This window comes from Emys orbicularis, chromosome 1 (genome assembly GCF_028017835.1).
Source record: "Emys orbicularis isolate rEmyOrb1 chromosome 1, rEmyOrb1.hap1, whole genome shotgun sequence".
NCBI classification, from domain to species: Eukaryota; Metazoa; Chordata; order Testudines; family Emydidae; genus Emys; species Emys orbicularis.
In genome coordinates, this window is record NC_088683.1 from 95,645,027 (window position 1) to 95,662,248 (window position 17,222).

Here is a 17,222-nt window from a genome sequence, read left to right on the forward strand (position 1 = left end):
AAGGCCCACATGTGGTGAAGGAGAAATAAGGACAGCAAGGAACAGTGTAAGTATTCACAGACTCTTCCCAAAGGTGTATTGTTACTGTCAGTAAAGGCCTAGCTTTAGAACTGAACACGAAAACAGAAAAAGTCTGTTTATTCTTTTCACTTTAAAGGTGAAATGAGGCTTGTGTAATAGATATCAGAGGGGTAGCCGTGTTAGTCTGAATCTGTAAAAAGCAACAGAGGGTCCTGTGGCACCTTTAAGACTAACAGAAGTATTGGAGCATAAGCTTTCGTGGGTGAATGCCCACTTCATCAGACGCAAGACTGATGAATAGAGACACCCTTGAACTTCTCCGTGGCCTTTCCTCACTGGAATGCTGTTTCTTAGGTCCAAGAGCTAGTGTGGCCAATTTGCCTACCACCCACACCAGCTTTTTTTTTTTTTTTTTTTTTTTAACTGTAAATCTTCTATTTTGTCCAAGAGTTAAGATAGGTGCCACCCCTACAACGCTGTATTAACTGCAATCCTGGAACTGGCATTACCACTGGTGGGGGATGGTGCCATAAGTGGACATGAACAAATTTTCCATTGGCCGGGCTGGGTTCTGCAGACTTGAATTCTAATGCTAATCTAGATGCACTCTGGTTGTGTTAACTGTTAAGTGTAGCTGTATTGAATGGTGGGATCAGTTGGAGCCAGGTAGGAAGGGCTCTTGCTGTGATACAGAGATGCACATGTATGTTGAGGGATAAGTATACCCTATTTCAGCATTGAGTTCTGGAGGCTGTATCAGAGGTATACCAGGCTGTCTTCTAGTCTATATAGGTTTTTATACCACACTCATTAGTATCTCTTGGCGCCTTCTAATAGTGTATTAAGTAACATGACTACACTGTTATGTTCTCCCATCCTCTTCCCCACAAGGGGAAGCATAGGCAGTGGAGTGTCTTTGGTAAGGTGGGTGTTTTGTTTATAGTGAAGAAAGCAAGGTCAAAGAAATGCCTTACATTTGGAACAGAAAGTGGTGGCTTGTGATGGTTCCTGGGGAGTGTTGGTTCCGTAGTCTCTAACTGCCTCTGGAATAAGTTCTGTCTCAACAATAAGAGGAAAGCTAATCCGTAGTGTAAAGTTCCACTGTGTGAGAGGAGCAAAGCAGTCAATCACACTTTGTCCTGGAACTTTAGATAGTCTCCTGGGTCTGGGCCCTTGAGTACTTTGAAGATAAAGACTAAGACCTTGATTCAGTATTCTGTAGGAAGCTAGTGTAGAGCAGAGGACAGGTGTGTGCTCACAGTTGCATGTATTGCTGAGACGTGCTGCAGTGTTTTGTGCTAGTTGGAGTTTCCCTAAGTGCTGTAGGTATCATGCCTAGGTATATCTCATTGCTGTAGTTCAACTGAGAGGTGACAAAGGCATGAATACCTAAGTTCAGGTCTTTGATGGTAGAAAGCATTAGTCATGGCCATTATGATGGGAGAGCCCAGTGTCAGTAAGGAATCCAAGAGTAGTCCTGTAGAGTAAGCTATGCTGACCAGGTGTTTTTCTTGCAGTGTAGGAACACTACTCCCCTCCCTCCCCCCCCCGCCATATCAAGCATTCTCCCATCAACATTGCTGCGTTTACACTGTTAGGCTGGCATAGTAAGGTAGGTCGGGTGTGGATTTTCACATCCTGACCACCTTAGCTATGTTGACCAGGCCTCAGAGAGCAAATGTCCTTTTTGATGACAACCTCACTGTAGATGTGGCAGTATTGATACCTACAGTTAATCAGGGGGGTGTTGCTATACTACTGGGGGAAAAGCCCTTCTGTGGCTGTAGGAAATGTCTACACTACAATGGCATAGCTATGATGCCACAGCAGCTCCTATAGCAGGGATGGGCAAACTACGGCCTGGGGGGCTGCATCCGGCCCTCCAGACGTTTTAATCCAGCCTTCGAGCTCCCTCTGAGGAGCGGGGTCTGGGGCTTGCCCCACTCCGCACAGCTCTCAGAAGCAGTGGCATGTCCCCACCTCTGGCTCCTATGCATAGGGGCAGCCAGGGGGCTCCACATGCTGCTCTGGAACCACAACCAATGGGAGCTGCAGGGGCGGTGCCTGCAGATAGGGCAGCGCACAGAGCTGCCTGGCTGCGCCACCATGTAGGACCTGGAGGGGGGCAATGCCGCTGCTTCTGGGAGTTGCTTGAGGTAAGTGCCGCCCAGAGCCTGCACCCCTGACCCCCTCCTGTGCCCCAACCCTGATTTCCCCCCCCGCCCTCCAAACCCCTTGGTCCCAGCCTGGAGCACCCTCCTGCACTCTGAATCTCTCATCCCCATCCCCACCCCAGAGCCCACACCCCCTCCTGCACCCCAACCCCCAATTTTGTGAGCATTCATGGCCCACCATACCATTTCCATACCCAGATGTGGCCCTCAGACCAAAAAGTTTGCCCACCCCATCCTATAGTATAGACATAACTCTATTTAAGGGATTGTAAAAAAGATTTTTTTGACAACCCAGCTCATCAAATGAGATTTTCAAAAACAGGGTTTGAATGATCCCTTACACCACTAAAGGTCAGCAGGTGGGGAGTACTGCCACCACAACAGCCTAAAGGGGCAGAGTCCCTTCCCTGTTCCATAATTATAAAAATCAAACATCTGAGCAGTTCATGTGAGGGGGGCTGTGTATCAGAACACCTTGACACTGATGTGCTTTCACACAGTCCTACTTACTTACTGGAGCCTTTCATGTTCTGTCTATTTGATTAATGCTTATTTTCTTAATACTTCTAAAGTAAAAGGGGAGTCTGCATGTGGATTTTAGAGCACTTCAAAATCTCTCTCAAACTGGACATTTTGGGGGCTCTGGACAAAATTATCCAAAAGAGCCGCATAAGGAACACCAGTCTCTGAAAACTGCCCAGAGTGAGGCTCAAATTTACACTGGGGGGTGGTCAGATTCACTGACCACAACATGTCACCTTGAATCACCCAGTTACTGTGGCAAGAGAGTGCATGCAAGCCCTGTGGCTGTTAGCAAAGTCCTACTCTAGCTGCATGCATGTTTCATTTGCTTTGGTTCAAGCTGATGATGCACCAACCTGGAATTGTAAGTTTGCCATAGGTGAGATTCATCTCAGCTGTTTGGGATTTACCTGAGCCCCAGCTGTACACAAGAACACATTAAAAGCCATTGGCTGATTTTTAGGGAGACTGGATCTGAGGCTCAGATGATTGCAAATTTGGACCACTAACCCTATCTCGGACCACTACAAGGCAATCTGCGTTACCAGGGGGCTTTTAGAGCCCTTTGAATAGTTATCTTTTAAACAGTAAACCTCTCAACCTTAACTACAGTAGAGCTGTTATTTCCTTATAAGGGAGTTTATCTCAACTATGATAGCTGAATGTATTCAAAGCCACCACTATGTAAAGGGCCTAGATACTTCACAGCATGCCAAGACAGTTGTCTCCTTTAACACTGTACAAGAGCACCAGGAATAAAGGATTCTTGAGTGAAGGGAGTTTGCTTGTTAAAGTGAGCAGAGGCAATTAAACTCACCCAATTTTCATTATTTGCTAAATTTTTACATAAAGGGTCTGTTAAAATCATGACTGAGGCAAGGCTAAAAGCAAAATAGACCATGAAGTCCCCTTGAGTGCTATGAAGATGTAACTTACCTAATCAGCACCTCCATACTAGAGCAGGGGTGGGCAAACTTTTTGGCCTGAGGGCCACATCTGAGTATGGAAATTGTATGGTGGGCCATGAATGTTCACAGAACTGGGGGTTGGGGTGTGGGCTCCAGCTAGGGGTGAGGCAAGAAATGAGGAGTTGGGGGGGGGGGTCTCTGGGCTAGGTCAGGGTTGGGATGCAGGGGGGGCTCCAGGGTGGGGCTAGGGATGAGTTTGGGATGCAGGAGGGTGCTCTGGGCTTGGACTGAGGAGGGGGATCAGAGCTGGGGCAGGGGGTTGAGGCGCTGGGTGGCACTTACCTCAAGCAGCTCCCAATAGCAGGGGCATGTCGTCCCCCCTCCGGCTCCTATGCAGAGGTGTGGCCAGGCGGCTCTGCATGCTGCCCTATCTGCAGGCATCGCCCCTGCAGCTCCTATTGGTCACAGTTCCCAGCCAATGGGAGCTGTGGGGATGGCACTTGGGACCAGGGCAGTGTGTGTAGCCCCCTGGCTGCCCCTACACATAGGCGCCAGAGGGGGGGACATGACACTGCTTCTGGGAGCTGTGTGGAGTAGGGCAAGCCCCAGACCCTGCTCCCCAGCAGGAGCTCAAGGGCCAGATGTGGCCCCCAGACCATAGTTTGCCCACTCCTGTACTAGAGAGTACACCAGAAAACCCTTTGAGATATGTGCATATTAATTACAAAGTAAGGATGTGATAGCATCAGAATCTCTTTCCAGAATTGTAGACTGCTAACCTTCTAGTCAGGGCTCACTAGGAAAAGGGTCCAGAGCAATTCTCTCCCCCCCCCCCCCCCCGACATCACTATTATGTAGTGTGGAGGCCCATACTACACCATAAAACATCACCCCCTTTTGCCTACAACAGCTTAGCCCTGCTTCTGAGCCAAGCTCATGCACCTGTTATACATAGAGAAAGGGGTAGACCACAGGATGAAAACAAGGATGAAAGTGTAGTTACACTTCAGTTAGCAACACTGTCTTCTAGATTAGAACAAGACCTGCTTCTTTAACTACATAGAAAGGATGTGTTCACTAGTCTGACACTTTCTAGTGCTGGCAGTTTAAACACATTTACATGTCATATGTCCCACTTTGATACAAAAATCATTGGAAGTAAAGAAGAGGAACCACCACAACATGCCCTTTTTCAAGTTATTGCTCACAGCTCTCTGCTTTCAGGCATCTGACTCGCCCTCCTTTAAGAGTGGAAAAGCAGTGTCTGGGTTAAAGCCTAATGCAGTGTTTTTCAATCTGTGGGTCATGACCCCAGCATGTAAGGCGCTGGGTTGCCTTGCTCTGGTCAGCACTGCCGACCAGGACATTAAAAGTCCCGTTCTCACTGCTGCCCAGCTCAGGCAGGCTAGTGCCTACCTTTTCCGATACTGTGCTGTGCCCCAGAAGCAGCCAGCTGCTTGCACACCTCCGCCTAGGAGCAAGACCTGCTGCTGGCCGCTTCCAGGACACAGCACGGTCCGCAGTGCACCCCGGCTGTGCTGCTGAGCCGCCCGAGGTAAGTCTGTGCCTGTGCCCCAACTCCCTGCCCCAGCCTTGAGCCCCCCCTGCACCCCAAACCTCTCATCCCCAGCCCAGAGCCCTGACCCCCTCCTGCCCCAGCCCAGAGCCCCCTCCTACACCCTGACTCCCTCACCCCCACACTCCAAACCTCTGCCCCAGCCCTCATCCCCAGCTCCATTGGGTTGCAGGCACCACCAATTTTCTTCCACTGGGTCCCCAGAAAAAAAAAAAAAAAGTTTGAAAACACTGGCCTAATGGGACGTCATTATCCCTCTTCCCTCCTCAAAGGGAACATATGACCTGATATTTAATGTTTAAGAGGAAACTAGTTATCCTTAGCCTTTTTTTTTTTTCCTTTGGCAATTTAGCTTTCAAAAGGGAAAAGATCCAGGTGGTTTAGGTTTTTTTTGTTTAAACAACTGCTATTACTGAGCACTAAATTGTTTTCTGCCTATGCTATTATCAGTATATGTTGACAACTTTGATTATGCTTAAGGCAGAATAGAATCCAACTTGTTCTTGCATAATGATTTTGGTTCGGATACGTTTAATGTGTTAATCAATACAGTAAGGTGCCACTTTTATAGTTCTTGTAAGCGCACATATTTGCAAGGTGAGCCTGATAGCAATATAGCACCATTTCATCCACCACCATAGATTATTCCACTTCCTTATTTAAAATGAGCAAGTTTTGTTGTATATGACAGCATCTCTTTTATGCCATTCCTGCTGTTCCAAAGAAGTAAGGGTTCAAAAACAAACTTGCATTTATTCAGACACCAACAAGGCACAAGAGTGTTCATTTGAATTGTAAGACCAGAGTTGGGATGGGGTTTATTTTGCCCTCTGCTACCACCAGCAGAAGACAATTGCTAAGAGGATCTATTGTCACCAAAAGGAAGAAATAAGTTTTCTTCCCACTGGAGTCTGCAGTGTTGGATGTAGCGAAGGGATTCTTTCCCCACCCCCTCTTCCACCAGCATCAAAACTGAACTCAGACCCAACACCCGGGTGAGTAAACTGAGTTTTAAGCAGAAGGGAGTCACCCCTTTGTCATCAAAGTCCTCAGCTCCTGGTTAGAACTTGCTGAAATACTCAGTCAGTGCATCTAGAAGTTCTTGCTTCTTCCCACCGCCTTTCAGCCCATAAACCCTGCATGCTTCCTTCAGAACAGGCACGGTGAATTTGCCCAGAGTGCCCTTCTGTACATGGCTCCTAAGCTCATCCTTGGAGACTTCCATCTTGGGCTTCTTCTCTGTTTGGCCAGCACCTTCTCCTATTAGAAAAAGAAATTTGGACCATGACATTAAAAGAACTGTATGTATAGGGAAAACACTGCAACACTTAATATGCCAGTCTAGTAACTGATAAGTAAGCAGTGGCTTAATAGCTATGTATAGATATGTGGCAAATTTCTAGATTCTGCATTTCATCTTTGAAGCAGCTGTATTTAATTGGTGAGTGATCAGAGGAGATCAAATAACCAATGTCCGTTGGTTTTTTGAGATAGTACAGGAAAAAAGGTTCTATACAATACTAGTCTCTGAAGAGCAGTCCCATGCAGCGATATTATATTCACCTTATGCAGAAGGTGTGTGCCTCAAGTTACACATTTCAGCTGGTATTATTTATATGATTTTACAAGTTACTCATTTCTTTATATGTCACTAAAATCCAACCCAGTAGTTTGTTTCAGGTCCCTAGCTTGTTTTTCTGTTCCTCCCCTATCTTTGTTTTGAATACTAGCATTCCAGGTACTGATCTGTGAAGGTACTTCCCTAGTTTGTACTGAGACATAGAACAAATTTCCTATCTGATTGTGCCAAATGCTTACTTCAGCAAATTCAAGGAGATATAGAATACTTAGCATAAGTGAACAGGATTAGGGCATCGACCAGTTTAAGCTATATCACTGTCACAATATTTGTGCTTAATATTATTGGTGTTTAATGCATATTAATATATACATATTTATATGCTGTTGACTAATATATGCTGGCTGGAACAGTTTGTGGCTTAATGGGAAAGACTCCATAACCAAATGACACTATGGGGGATTTTCACAGGGATAGCACAGCAGAATGTAAAATCCCAACATGGAATTTGGCTAGGACACCTTTGTTAACACCCCACTCTTATGAAAAGTCCCATGGAATCTTAATTACAATTGCGGTGTACAGCTAATTCAAGACAAGTTCATAGTGGAACACTGCATCGTTACTTTGAGGGAAGAAATCGCCTACTACAGCCTTACAAAAAAAATTTAGCAGCCCAGGCAGAGTCTTATTCATGGTATGGGTAAAGGGGGAGGGGGGGGGGGGGGGAAATAATAATGATTTTGCTGACCTGTCAAAAAAAAAATCACCTCAAGCCAAATGAGCAAAAAACATTTAAAGGTTGCTCTATTTATTGACCCACATTACTTCCTGCTGCAAGCTGGGTTTTCCTTAAGAGATCTCCTATTCAAGAAATGATCCAATTTGACCAAACGCTATTTCAGCTTGAGAGTTCTACTGAGGCCACAATCCAAGGTGGTATGACTCCATTTTGGCATGAAGCCAACCGACAGTATCAGTGAGAGCGGTTTCATAACAGGTTTCTTTAAACCATGAGATAAACTGAGAAATGCAGACTTCTCAGCACACAGCTGATATGGACAGAATGCTGCATGTTACAACAGTGCAGGCTCCTCACCGCCACTCACCTTGTTTCCGCTTCACAGCCTTCCCCTCAGGATTGTAGTCAGGGGGGTAAACCAGCTGCTTAAACTGCTCCACCAAATCACCCAGTCTGTGGTTCATCGCCTCAACCTTGGGCTCTGACAGAAGAGAAATTCATACTCAAAAACATAACCAAGCACAGGGAAACCTGTATGACTGAAAATGTCACCACCATATTCCTGTGTACTGCAAAAGAGGACTGTCCTCAGAATAACTATAATTCCAAAAGGCTTTGCAAACATGAGAAATTAAATGCAAAAAGGTATGTTAATGCAATGGTAGTTACAAATTTTGAATGCACAAGAGTCAGGAAGTGAGGTTCTGATGATACCATTAACTTATATTGCCCATGTGTAATGTCTTATTACTAATTAGACTTGTACGTATACCTAAATAGGAAGGACAGACATGCTTATGCACAGACCAAACGGAAAAAAAAATATAACAGCATGCTAGAGAAAGAGGTATGCTGCAGCTTTTAATTCATCTCACTGTTATATTGGGCTATCCCTATCTGTTTTTTATATTCACCTGTTGTCTCTCGTGTTAGACTATAAGCACTTCAGCGCAGAAATCATTTTTGCCATGTGTATCCACTGTCTAACACAATGGGGTCCTGACTGTTGAATGGGATTCTTAGGCACTACCGCAATACAGCTAATTTTAACACTTTTCCAGACATACAGAAAAACAGTGAAAAAAGTTAGCTTTTCCTGGGAAAATTCTCATATATATATATGCTCTTACTGACCACAAGGTGGCATCATTCTGCCACCATAAATCCACTGGACAAGTCATTCATTCCATTAATTTATCAGAGTTAAAAGCTAACTAGACCTTTAAAGAAGGGAGTTTCAGGGAAAACAGCAGTTTGCCAGTAAGGAAAACTGTTCAATCTTCATTTCAAAAAGGTAAGTTATTCAGTCTCCTCTTTACTTTCATTGGCCATGACTTTAAGACCTAATGAGGGATTTTTGGAGAAGAGTTGCTCCTGACATCTAGATACCTAGATTCAAAATCTAGGTTTAGGGCCAGTTTCTGCCTTCAGTAAGCACTTACAGCTTTCATTGACTTGAGAACTGCAGGTCTGTTCAAGGGTAGTATTTAGCTCTAAGTCACAAGTGACATGAGTTTGGTCTTAATTTAGTCCAAGTGGCTATTTGTACACTGCACAAAGCAGTTTTTCAACAAAACTGAAAGGGACATTTTATCAAGTACTTATTGGGGAGGAAGGGGTGTGCGTGAGGAAGAGAACAGAACCAGAATTACAAAATGAAAGAGACTGAAGTATGTTACTACCACCACACACTCTGAATTAAGTCCTAGCATTGCACAATGCTAACTGGTTTAAAAGCACAAGAAGTCCATTTCTGTTTTCTAGAAACACACCACCACCTAGAGTGAAAAATCAAGTGGCCTCTACCCCCACCCTCTTCGCATCCACTCATCGTTCTCACGTGTCAGATCCTCAGCTTGTTCAGGCTCGATCAAGTCCAGTGCCAAGGCCTCCAAGTTCCTAAAATGCTGCTGCAGAACCGGATTCTCAAAGCTGTCATTCCTGCCAACAAAACCCAGAAACATTCAACACACGTCAGCAGTAAGCTGAGCCCATAAATAGGGCTACTGAGCCCCCAGTTCAGAAATCATTTCCCCATCCTCCCCTGCATAGTTAAGCATCTCTATCACCAGTGGTGCTTCACTGAGGACTGGTTTTCTCAGGTTTACTCTCTGCAGAAGTAGTGACCATGTCACTAGCTTAATAAGCTACCAGCTTATTAATAAGCATGATGTGTATATGTGAAAAATGAAGATGGCATCAGCCCACACTTCAAAACCAGTTTTGCCCCTTTCCACGCAGCCAATATCTGAATACACATCCCCTTTAATGTGAGCACTATGAAGTTGATCCTCCTCAAGATGGAGAGGCATAACTCCCTTTAACAATTATTCTGTAGTACTTTTCATTTAAACATCCTAAAATGCTTGACTTACAGATAGATCAGACATGGGTTCTCTCATTGTCACTGAAACATACTGCCTCTGGAACATGGTGTAATGGCCCTGCTCTATGGGACATGTGTTAAAGGAGTTCCAGAATGTACTGGTACAACTGTTTAAGGCATGCTGCGTGTGGGTGGTGTCAAAATAGCTCTGTCAGTAAGTGTTGCTACACATGTCAGTTTTTAGTTTATTAATATAGTGTCTTAGCCATAGCCCACTTCATGTGAATGTATGCCTTAAACTGTTGCAAGGACAAACAATATAACAAACTAGTTAAGGCAATCTATCTCCCTGCAACAGTCTCCTAGCTTAGTGCAAACACACCCAAGCAGAGTGCATTGGAGACCTATACCACAGCTAATTTTCAATTAGCAGCTCAATTTTGGCCCCTAGAAGTAGGAGCTTTGGGGTAATTTCCAAATGTGAAACATTGCACCCTGGGATGGAATTAGGACTAATTCATCTTATCTAGACTTACACTGTACCCATCATTATGGTATCTGAACCAGTGCAGCTATACATGTATTGGAGATTTGACCACTGGGGCAGACATCACAGTGGATTGCACCAGATAAACCAGACCTGACCTAAAGATCTGCTCTCAAGTTTTGTGGCCAACCATTATAATCAATACCTGGAAGCTGTCTGGCTTAGCTGTTGTATGTGGACACCATATTGTAAAAGTGTTGCATGATCAAAGCATTTCAAACAATGGTTTTATACAATGTTTAGGGTAGACATGTCCTTGGAACACCAGACAGCCGAACAAATACATTCAGAGTTAAAAAAAGCACTCAAGTTGCATTATAAATTGCACAGTTTCAGGCACCTAGTGCTTTGAAGTCTATGATTGATTCTGTGTGCATACCACAGCTGCCGCTGAACACTGTACAACACAGCAGGTGATAGCTTTGCGTTTTCATGCCCCGTGCCTCTGGCCTCCATTCACCTGTACTTGAACCGGAGCTTCTGGATTATTTCCTTCATTTTGTCCACCTGTTCGTCATTGGCTGGGACCTTTTCTGTAAAGTCAATTTTCCGTTTGTCATCTGCATAAGGCAGGAAAATGAGGTGGAAACCTAGACCAGAGAGAGACCAGAGAGCAGTTATCTGAAAGCTTGACCTCAGAACAGCATGTCAAGGGCAAGCCCAAAATGCTCTGCAGTTGGGTTGGCAGGAAAATTTATCTATGCTAGCCAGACACTTATTGTATACAATCTGTCAATAATGCACAATTAACTAGCATCTCTTCCCTTTTCAGACATTTCTTAGGCAGTCTCTTTTCTGAAGAGCCAACAATATCTTCAGGGGTATTCAAACAGCACACAGCACAGTGAAGCCCCAATCCTGACTGGAAACTCTGGCCACTACCATAATATAAATCAGTATCAATAATAATTAATGCTGCTGACTTTTGAGAGATACGATCTAAGGGTGTGAGCAGGCACTAGGGATTCTTGAGTTGTAATTCCATTGGACACTGATTCTCAGTGGAGTTGGGCAAGTCACCTGTCTTTTTTGCATCACCCCATCTTTTAATCAGGAGAACACTGATCCATCTCACAGTGGTGTTGTGACAATGGAATTAATGCTTATGAAGAGATTGGATAGAATCACATACTACATGCATGGAGCATTATTTTTCTTCCCAGACTTCTCAACCCAGGGCTCTCCAGTTATAAAAGTGAGGAAAAGCAGAAGGAAAATAATTTACCACTGCTCTTTCATAACACCCCACTCAATTGGTACACAGTGACAATAAATGAAAATCATCATCACTCACAACCTTCAGAAGAGCCCAGGGACAGAACAAAATTCAAGGAGGCATAAGAGCTCTAGGTAACCAATAGAGAGATTTTTCCATTCTGATGTTGGCTAACTGAAGCAGTTAGCAAAGATGTGGGAGGGGAGGGAAACTGTTGCAGCCACATTGGACTTGCATGTTATTTTATCCAGGGCAAGAACGGACACAAATGGAGGCTTTTAAAATGTGTAGCAGGGCACACTACACAGGTGCAACATGGCACAGCTAAACAAGGCTAATACCAGCCTTGCATCAGAAATCCATAGTAGCAGGCATTCATTTTAAATTGCCTCAACCAAAAAATTGTGGCAGACCTGTGCAAAGTAAATATTTCAGGTGAGCAACTGTGGCTAGAGACCAATGAGCTCCTTGTTCTGTGTCAGATTCCTGACACGCCCATCTCCTCTTTCTGCAAGTCACTTTCTCCCCAATCTTTATACTAGGCAGCAGGCAGTATCTGGCAGGGATAGTGCATGTTCTCTAGCTGGCAGTTTTTTTCATGCTGCAAGATGGAAAAAATGCAGTCTCTTCACATACCTGGAGGGGCTGTCTGCACTTTCTGTTCATCCAGCTCCTCTTCCTGTGGGACCAGGGCCACAAAACGTGGGGGAGTGTTCCGGCGGGGGGTATACCTGCACAACGCCATCACCTCTTTGTCCAGGCACTTGGTCAGTAAGGCATTAAACAGAGTCGTACTCCCTGTGCAACAAAAGCCATATATCTGTCAGACTAAGAACCCTGCTCCCTCCTGGGACACAGACACTTGACCCAAAGCATTACAGACCTTAGCATCTGCCACTTTTTGAATATACCTGCAATACTCCAGATGGAGGCCAGAACAGGAGGCAGCAAAATAACGTTAACAGGGCAAAACTCTGAGATGACAACATGGTCTCACCTGAACAGAAGAGCAAGAGAATGCTGGACTCGCCAACATTTGCAACAGGAGATAGGGGAAGAGAATGGAAGGAGACATCTGGCAAAGCCCCCCTTCAATTTGGATATATATATATATAGTGACACTCTCTTGGAGGCCTAGCAGTGGTAGACCCAAGGCCCTCACTGCAGAGGCAGGGTACTAAGAATCTAGGTTGTAAAAACTCCATCCTCTTTCCAGACCAAACATTAGCTTTTATTTTCACCAGACACCTAACTCAGACTATGTAGTCAAGAGTCATGCAGGTGCTGTTCTGCTGGACCTAAATGGTCTGTAAGGCAGTAAAGGAGTTAGCTAAACATCCACCCCAACAGCACAACACTCAAGGCAGTATGCCTTACACCCCATACCAGGAGCATTGTCTCACGCTGAGGGAGAAGGGCACCCTGTCCTAACAGAGCCCTTTTTAGTTCATGGCCTACTCTACGTGAGAGAACTATTAACTACTTCATCTTAAGCACTGTTCACTTACATGTTACAGTATTACCTCCCCACCCCAAGTACACACATAACATGGTGACGGAAGAGAAAAAAGGCCCATGTTCCACCCCCTACAGTTACATCTGCTTATAAAATAATCCAGAACCTCCAAATACTAACGCATACATCCCTCCTTGGCATTGCCTTTGTCCTGCTTAGCTGATATAATTGCCACCTTTGAATCTAGATTTCCTACCCATGACCCTAGAGCTCTCTATTCTGGTCCCTGCCTTCCAATATACCTCAGGTTTCAAATACAGACACTGCTGTGAATGACAAAAGCAAACCTTTTGGGGGCACATTTGATCAGCTGCTTGTAGGTTGGAAATAAAAGATAGAACAGGTTCAGAAGCATAGTGGGGAAGGAAGAGAACATTAGCTGTGACTGGGGGAGCAGAGAGTGGCAGTTAAACCCACATTATTGCTCTTTTAAGATTTTGTACAGTAACTCCTCACTTAATGTTGTCCGGTTTGATGTTGTTAAGTTGCTGATCAATTAGAGAACATGCTTGTTTAAAGTTGCACAATGCTCCATTATAACGTTGTTTGGCAGCCACCTGCTTTGTCCACTACTTGCAGAAAGAGCAGTCCATTGGCGCTAGCTGGTAGGGGCTTGGAACCAGGGTGGGGCGGCAGCCCCCCTATCAGCTCCCCTAAGTTCCCTGTGCGGCAGCAGCCCAGCAGGCTACCAATTGCCGAGCACTTCAGCTGTTCCTCCCCCTACTGCCGTGTGCTGCTCCTGCCCTCTGCCTTGGAGCTGCTCCCGGGAGCCTTCTGCTTGTTGTGGGGGGGGGGGAGGAAGAGGGAGGAAGAGGGATGCTAATGTCCAGGTGTCCCCCTACCCCCACTCCTGTACCTCATCTCCACAGAGCAGGGGGGGCGGACATGACAGGTATCAGGACAGAGGGAACTTGCTGGCAGCAGCTGCTGTCTCAACTTGCTGATCTACTTAAAAAGGCAGTGTACTTAGAGTGGGGTCAGCGTACTTAAAGGGGCAATGAGCGCATCTCTCTCACAAGTGTGTCTCTCTTTCTCTCTCTCTCACACACACACACACACACACACACGGTGTGTCTCTCTGTCTCTCTCTGCCATGCTGTGTCTCCTCCCTCCATTTGTGCTGTCTTGTAGAGTGAGGGGCTACATGTTAACCCTAGAGGGCTCAGCCGAGTGCTAGTTCATCATTTAGCAGCAAGGCATTCCCTGGGAAATATCCCACCCTCTTTCTCCACCACCTCAACCAAGCTTCACAATCATCATTGCTGTGTACAGTATTAAACTGTTTGTTTAAAACTTATTCTGTGTCTCTGTGTCTGGCAAAAACAATTTCCCTGGAACTTAGCCCCCCCATTTACATTAATTCTTATGGGGAAATTGGATTGGCTTAACATCATTTCACTTAAAGTAGCATTTTTCAGGAACAGAACTACCACGTTAAGCGAGGAGTTACTGTACTGGGCAAGGGAGCAAACTAAACTCTATATGTCCTATGTCCCTCTTAAATGATAGCTCTGTTCCACTCTTCTGTCAATTAGTTTGCTGTTGCACTGCCAGGTGGTCAATCTCTCCCAGTTTTGCTTACCACTAATGAAGGACTCTTCAGGATAGATGAACTGGGAGGGCTTGATGTAATAGTGCTGTTTCAGCATCACCAATGGTTTAAAGCCAATCAGGACCAAACCTGGGGAATCAAATCTCTTCACTTCTTCTACCTCCTCTTTCTCCAGTACAATCTGACGGTTCCCATAGGTCTAACAAATAGAAGAAAAAAGACAATTATGAGAATGGAGAGGTCACCCATTCAGCAGAGAGGGCATAAGGGACAATGGAATCCATTCTCCTATGATGAAACATATGGTGGAGTGGCAAAAAGAGGACTGTGGGAATGGGGAAGATGACTAGATTACCCACTGAAGATATTTTCCAGCTCAAAGGAAAGATCTGCGAGATGTAGTTCCATGCTGGCATGAGGAGAAACCAGCTCACTGCTGGTTAAAGCAAAATCCAGATTGGTTTCACACACAGGATTGAACAAATCAAATACATTCAACGTTGACAAAGCCAGCAGTTTAAAAGGACTGATAGCCAGTCTACGTAAAGAGCAGTCCTGCTACTGCCCATAATGGAGCATCTCTCATGCGCCTTTCGATTTCTCTAATCCCAGGTTTTTAATCAGCCATTCAGACAATAGTTTAATTTTTATCTATTCATTACCAGTCTCCCTCAGACACACTTTGGATCCCTTTGCACTAGTTTCCATGGTACTCCATAGCATTCAGTGTAGGAGCTGGCAGGATGGTTTATGGAGGAAGTTTGGGCGTGAATGACTAAGAAAATCTGCTTCAGCAAATTCCCAGTAATGGTAGTGTGCTCACAACTCTCGCTTCTAAGCAGACATCTGCTAGCAACCTGGTGGTTGAAAGTACTGCTCTGTTTCATAGATCTGATCAGAACAGTATTTAATCTCCGTACTTTCATCCAGTCTACAAAAGGTCAGACAGGAGAGAGATGTTTGGATTTCAGCCCAAACACCTTCTGCTCTGAGCAATTGGTGTCTAATGACAATAAAACCCAACATCTTCAGCTAAAAGAAGGATGGACACAAAATAACTTTATAGTCCTATAACTCCTTCCATCCCGGAGCCTCAAAATATTTTGCAGACCATGTATATAGGAATCACTTATCCAGCCCTGAAATACAGCTACACCTGAGCATGGCAATCATTCTGTACCAGCAATACTACATGGCAGCGGGGGAGTGAAGAATAAAGAGGGAATTTTAGGGATGCAGAGTGCAATTACCCAGGTTGGAAGTTAACTTAGACATTGGGATTCATACCCCTGACCTTATAGTAATTAATGATTCCATGATATTAATAAATAATAATATATGGAGATATACCTATCTCATAGAACTGGAAGGGACCCCGAAAGGTCATCGAGTCCAGCCCCTTGCCTTCACTAGCAGGACCAAGTACTGATTTTTGCCCCAGATAGCTAAGTGGCCCCCTCAAGGATTGAACTCACAACCCTGGGTTTAGTAGGCCAATGCTCAAACCAAACACGATCTGTGTTTAGATCATCAAGAAACGGCACCAGCAACAAAACAAGGGCTGCTAGTGTCATGTTTTCAGGATGAGACAGTTCTGACTCCGAAAGGAGAGCACACCCTATAAAGCCCCAGCCTCACTTCCACTAATAGCTGTTTTCTCCCTTGAAAGCCTCACCCAAGCAATGACCCACTCAAATTCTGCTTAACTTATGAATGTGACAAAGACCCCTAAGAGGACAGAGGTGCAAACAGTACGAACAAGTGGTACTGTGCCTTTCTGCAGATCATCTTAAAAGGCCAACAGAAAAATAACCAGCAGGTTTATTCAGATGCTTAATGTCCTTGCAGGTCCCCCAGTATCAGGAAGAACAAGTGAGTAGGGACTGCGTTACCTGAGCCTTCTTGGTATCACTAGGTAGAAGCAAGCTGCCTGTCTCTCGGTTAAATGTCCGTGTCTTTGTTTTCACAGGCTCATTGGTTTCCCGATAAAGTTTCACTGGAGATGGTTTGAAAGCTTTCTGGACCAGGTTGTAAACACCTACAGTGAGGGACAGGTCTTTGCCCAGATGGAAGTTTAACCTGTGTGGAAATAACAGACAGGTTATTTCAAATTTCTAAATGGACACTTTTCATAAAGAAGGTCTCTCACATGACAGTCTATTCCCACAGGTTCGCCTTTATTCACTTTCCAACACCACCTGCATCTCTGAAATGGAAATATTACTTACCTTGCAATTCTGCTTCTCTGAAGATATTGTGCAGGATTCTCAGTCCTGGGTCCTAGCTCTTTAACACAAACCACTTAGCGGAACTCAGAGCTTCTCCGTTCTTTTTACCCTCGAAGGCAGCTACAGTGAGGTAGAGCACAAGGCAGACCCACTACTGACAACTGTGCACCGCTCCCATGCTGAATGTAAATGCTGCCCTTTGAACTCTTAGCCAGCTCCTTTGAGCCAACAGGAGGTAAAGCTCCCAGAAAAAGCCAATTCAAGACAATGCAATAGCAAAAACATGCCTCTGGGGGATAAAGAAACAAGGCTTGA

At 44.9% G+C, this 17,222-nt stretch overlaps 1 protein-coding gene across 1 annotated transcript in view; it reads right to left on the minus strand.

The window, feature by feature from the left end:
* Positions 1 to 5,618: 5,618 nt before the first annotated feature.
* XRCC6 (X-ray repair cross complementing 6) overlaps positions 5,619 to 17,222 on the minus strand; it is a 20,206-nt gene continuing 8,602 nt past the window's right edge. Inside the window, exons 7-13 of the mRNA XM_065406318.1 lie at positions 16,572 to 16,758; positions 14,710 to 14,878; positions 12,248 to 12,409; positions 10,856 to 10,985; positions 9,363 to 9,463; positions 7,890 to 8,003; positions 5,619 to 6,461 (exon numbers count right to left, since the gene is read on the minus strand). Coding sequence (XP_065262390.1) covers positions 6,262 to 6,461; positions 7,890 to 8,003; positions 9,363 to 9,463; positions 10,856 to 10,985; positions 12,248 to 12,409; positions 14,710 to 14,878; positions 16,572 to 16,758 — 1,063 coding nt within the window. The 3' untranslated portion in view covers positions 5,619 to 6,261. The remainder of the gene's footprint in view (positions 6,462 to 7,889; positions 8,004 to 9,362; positions 9,464 to 10,855; positions 10,986 to 12,247; positions 12,410 to 14,709; positions 14,879 to 16,571; positions 16,759 to 17,222) is intronic.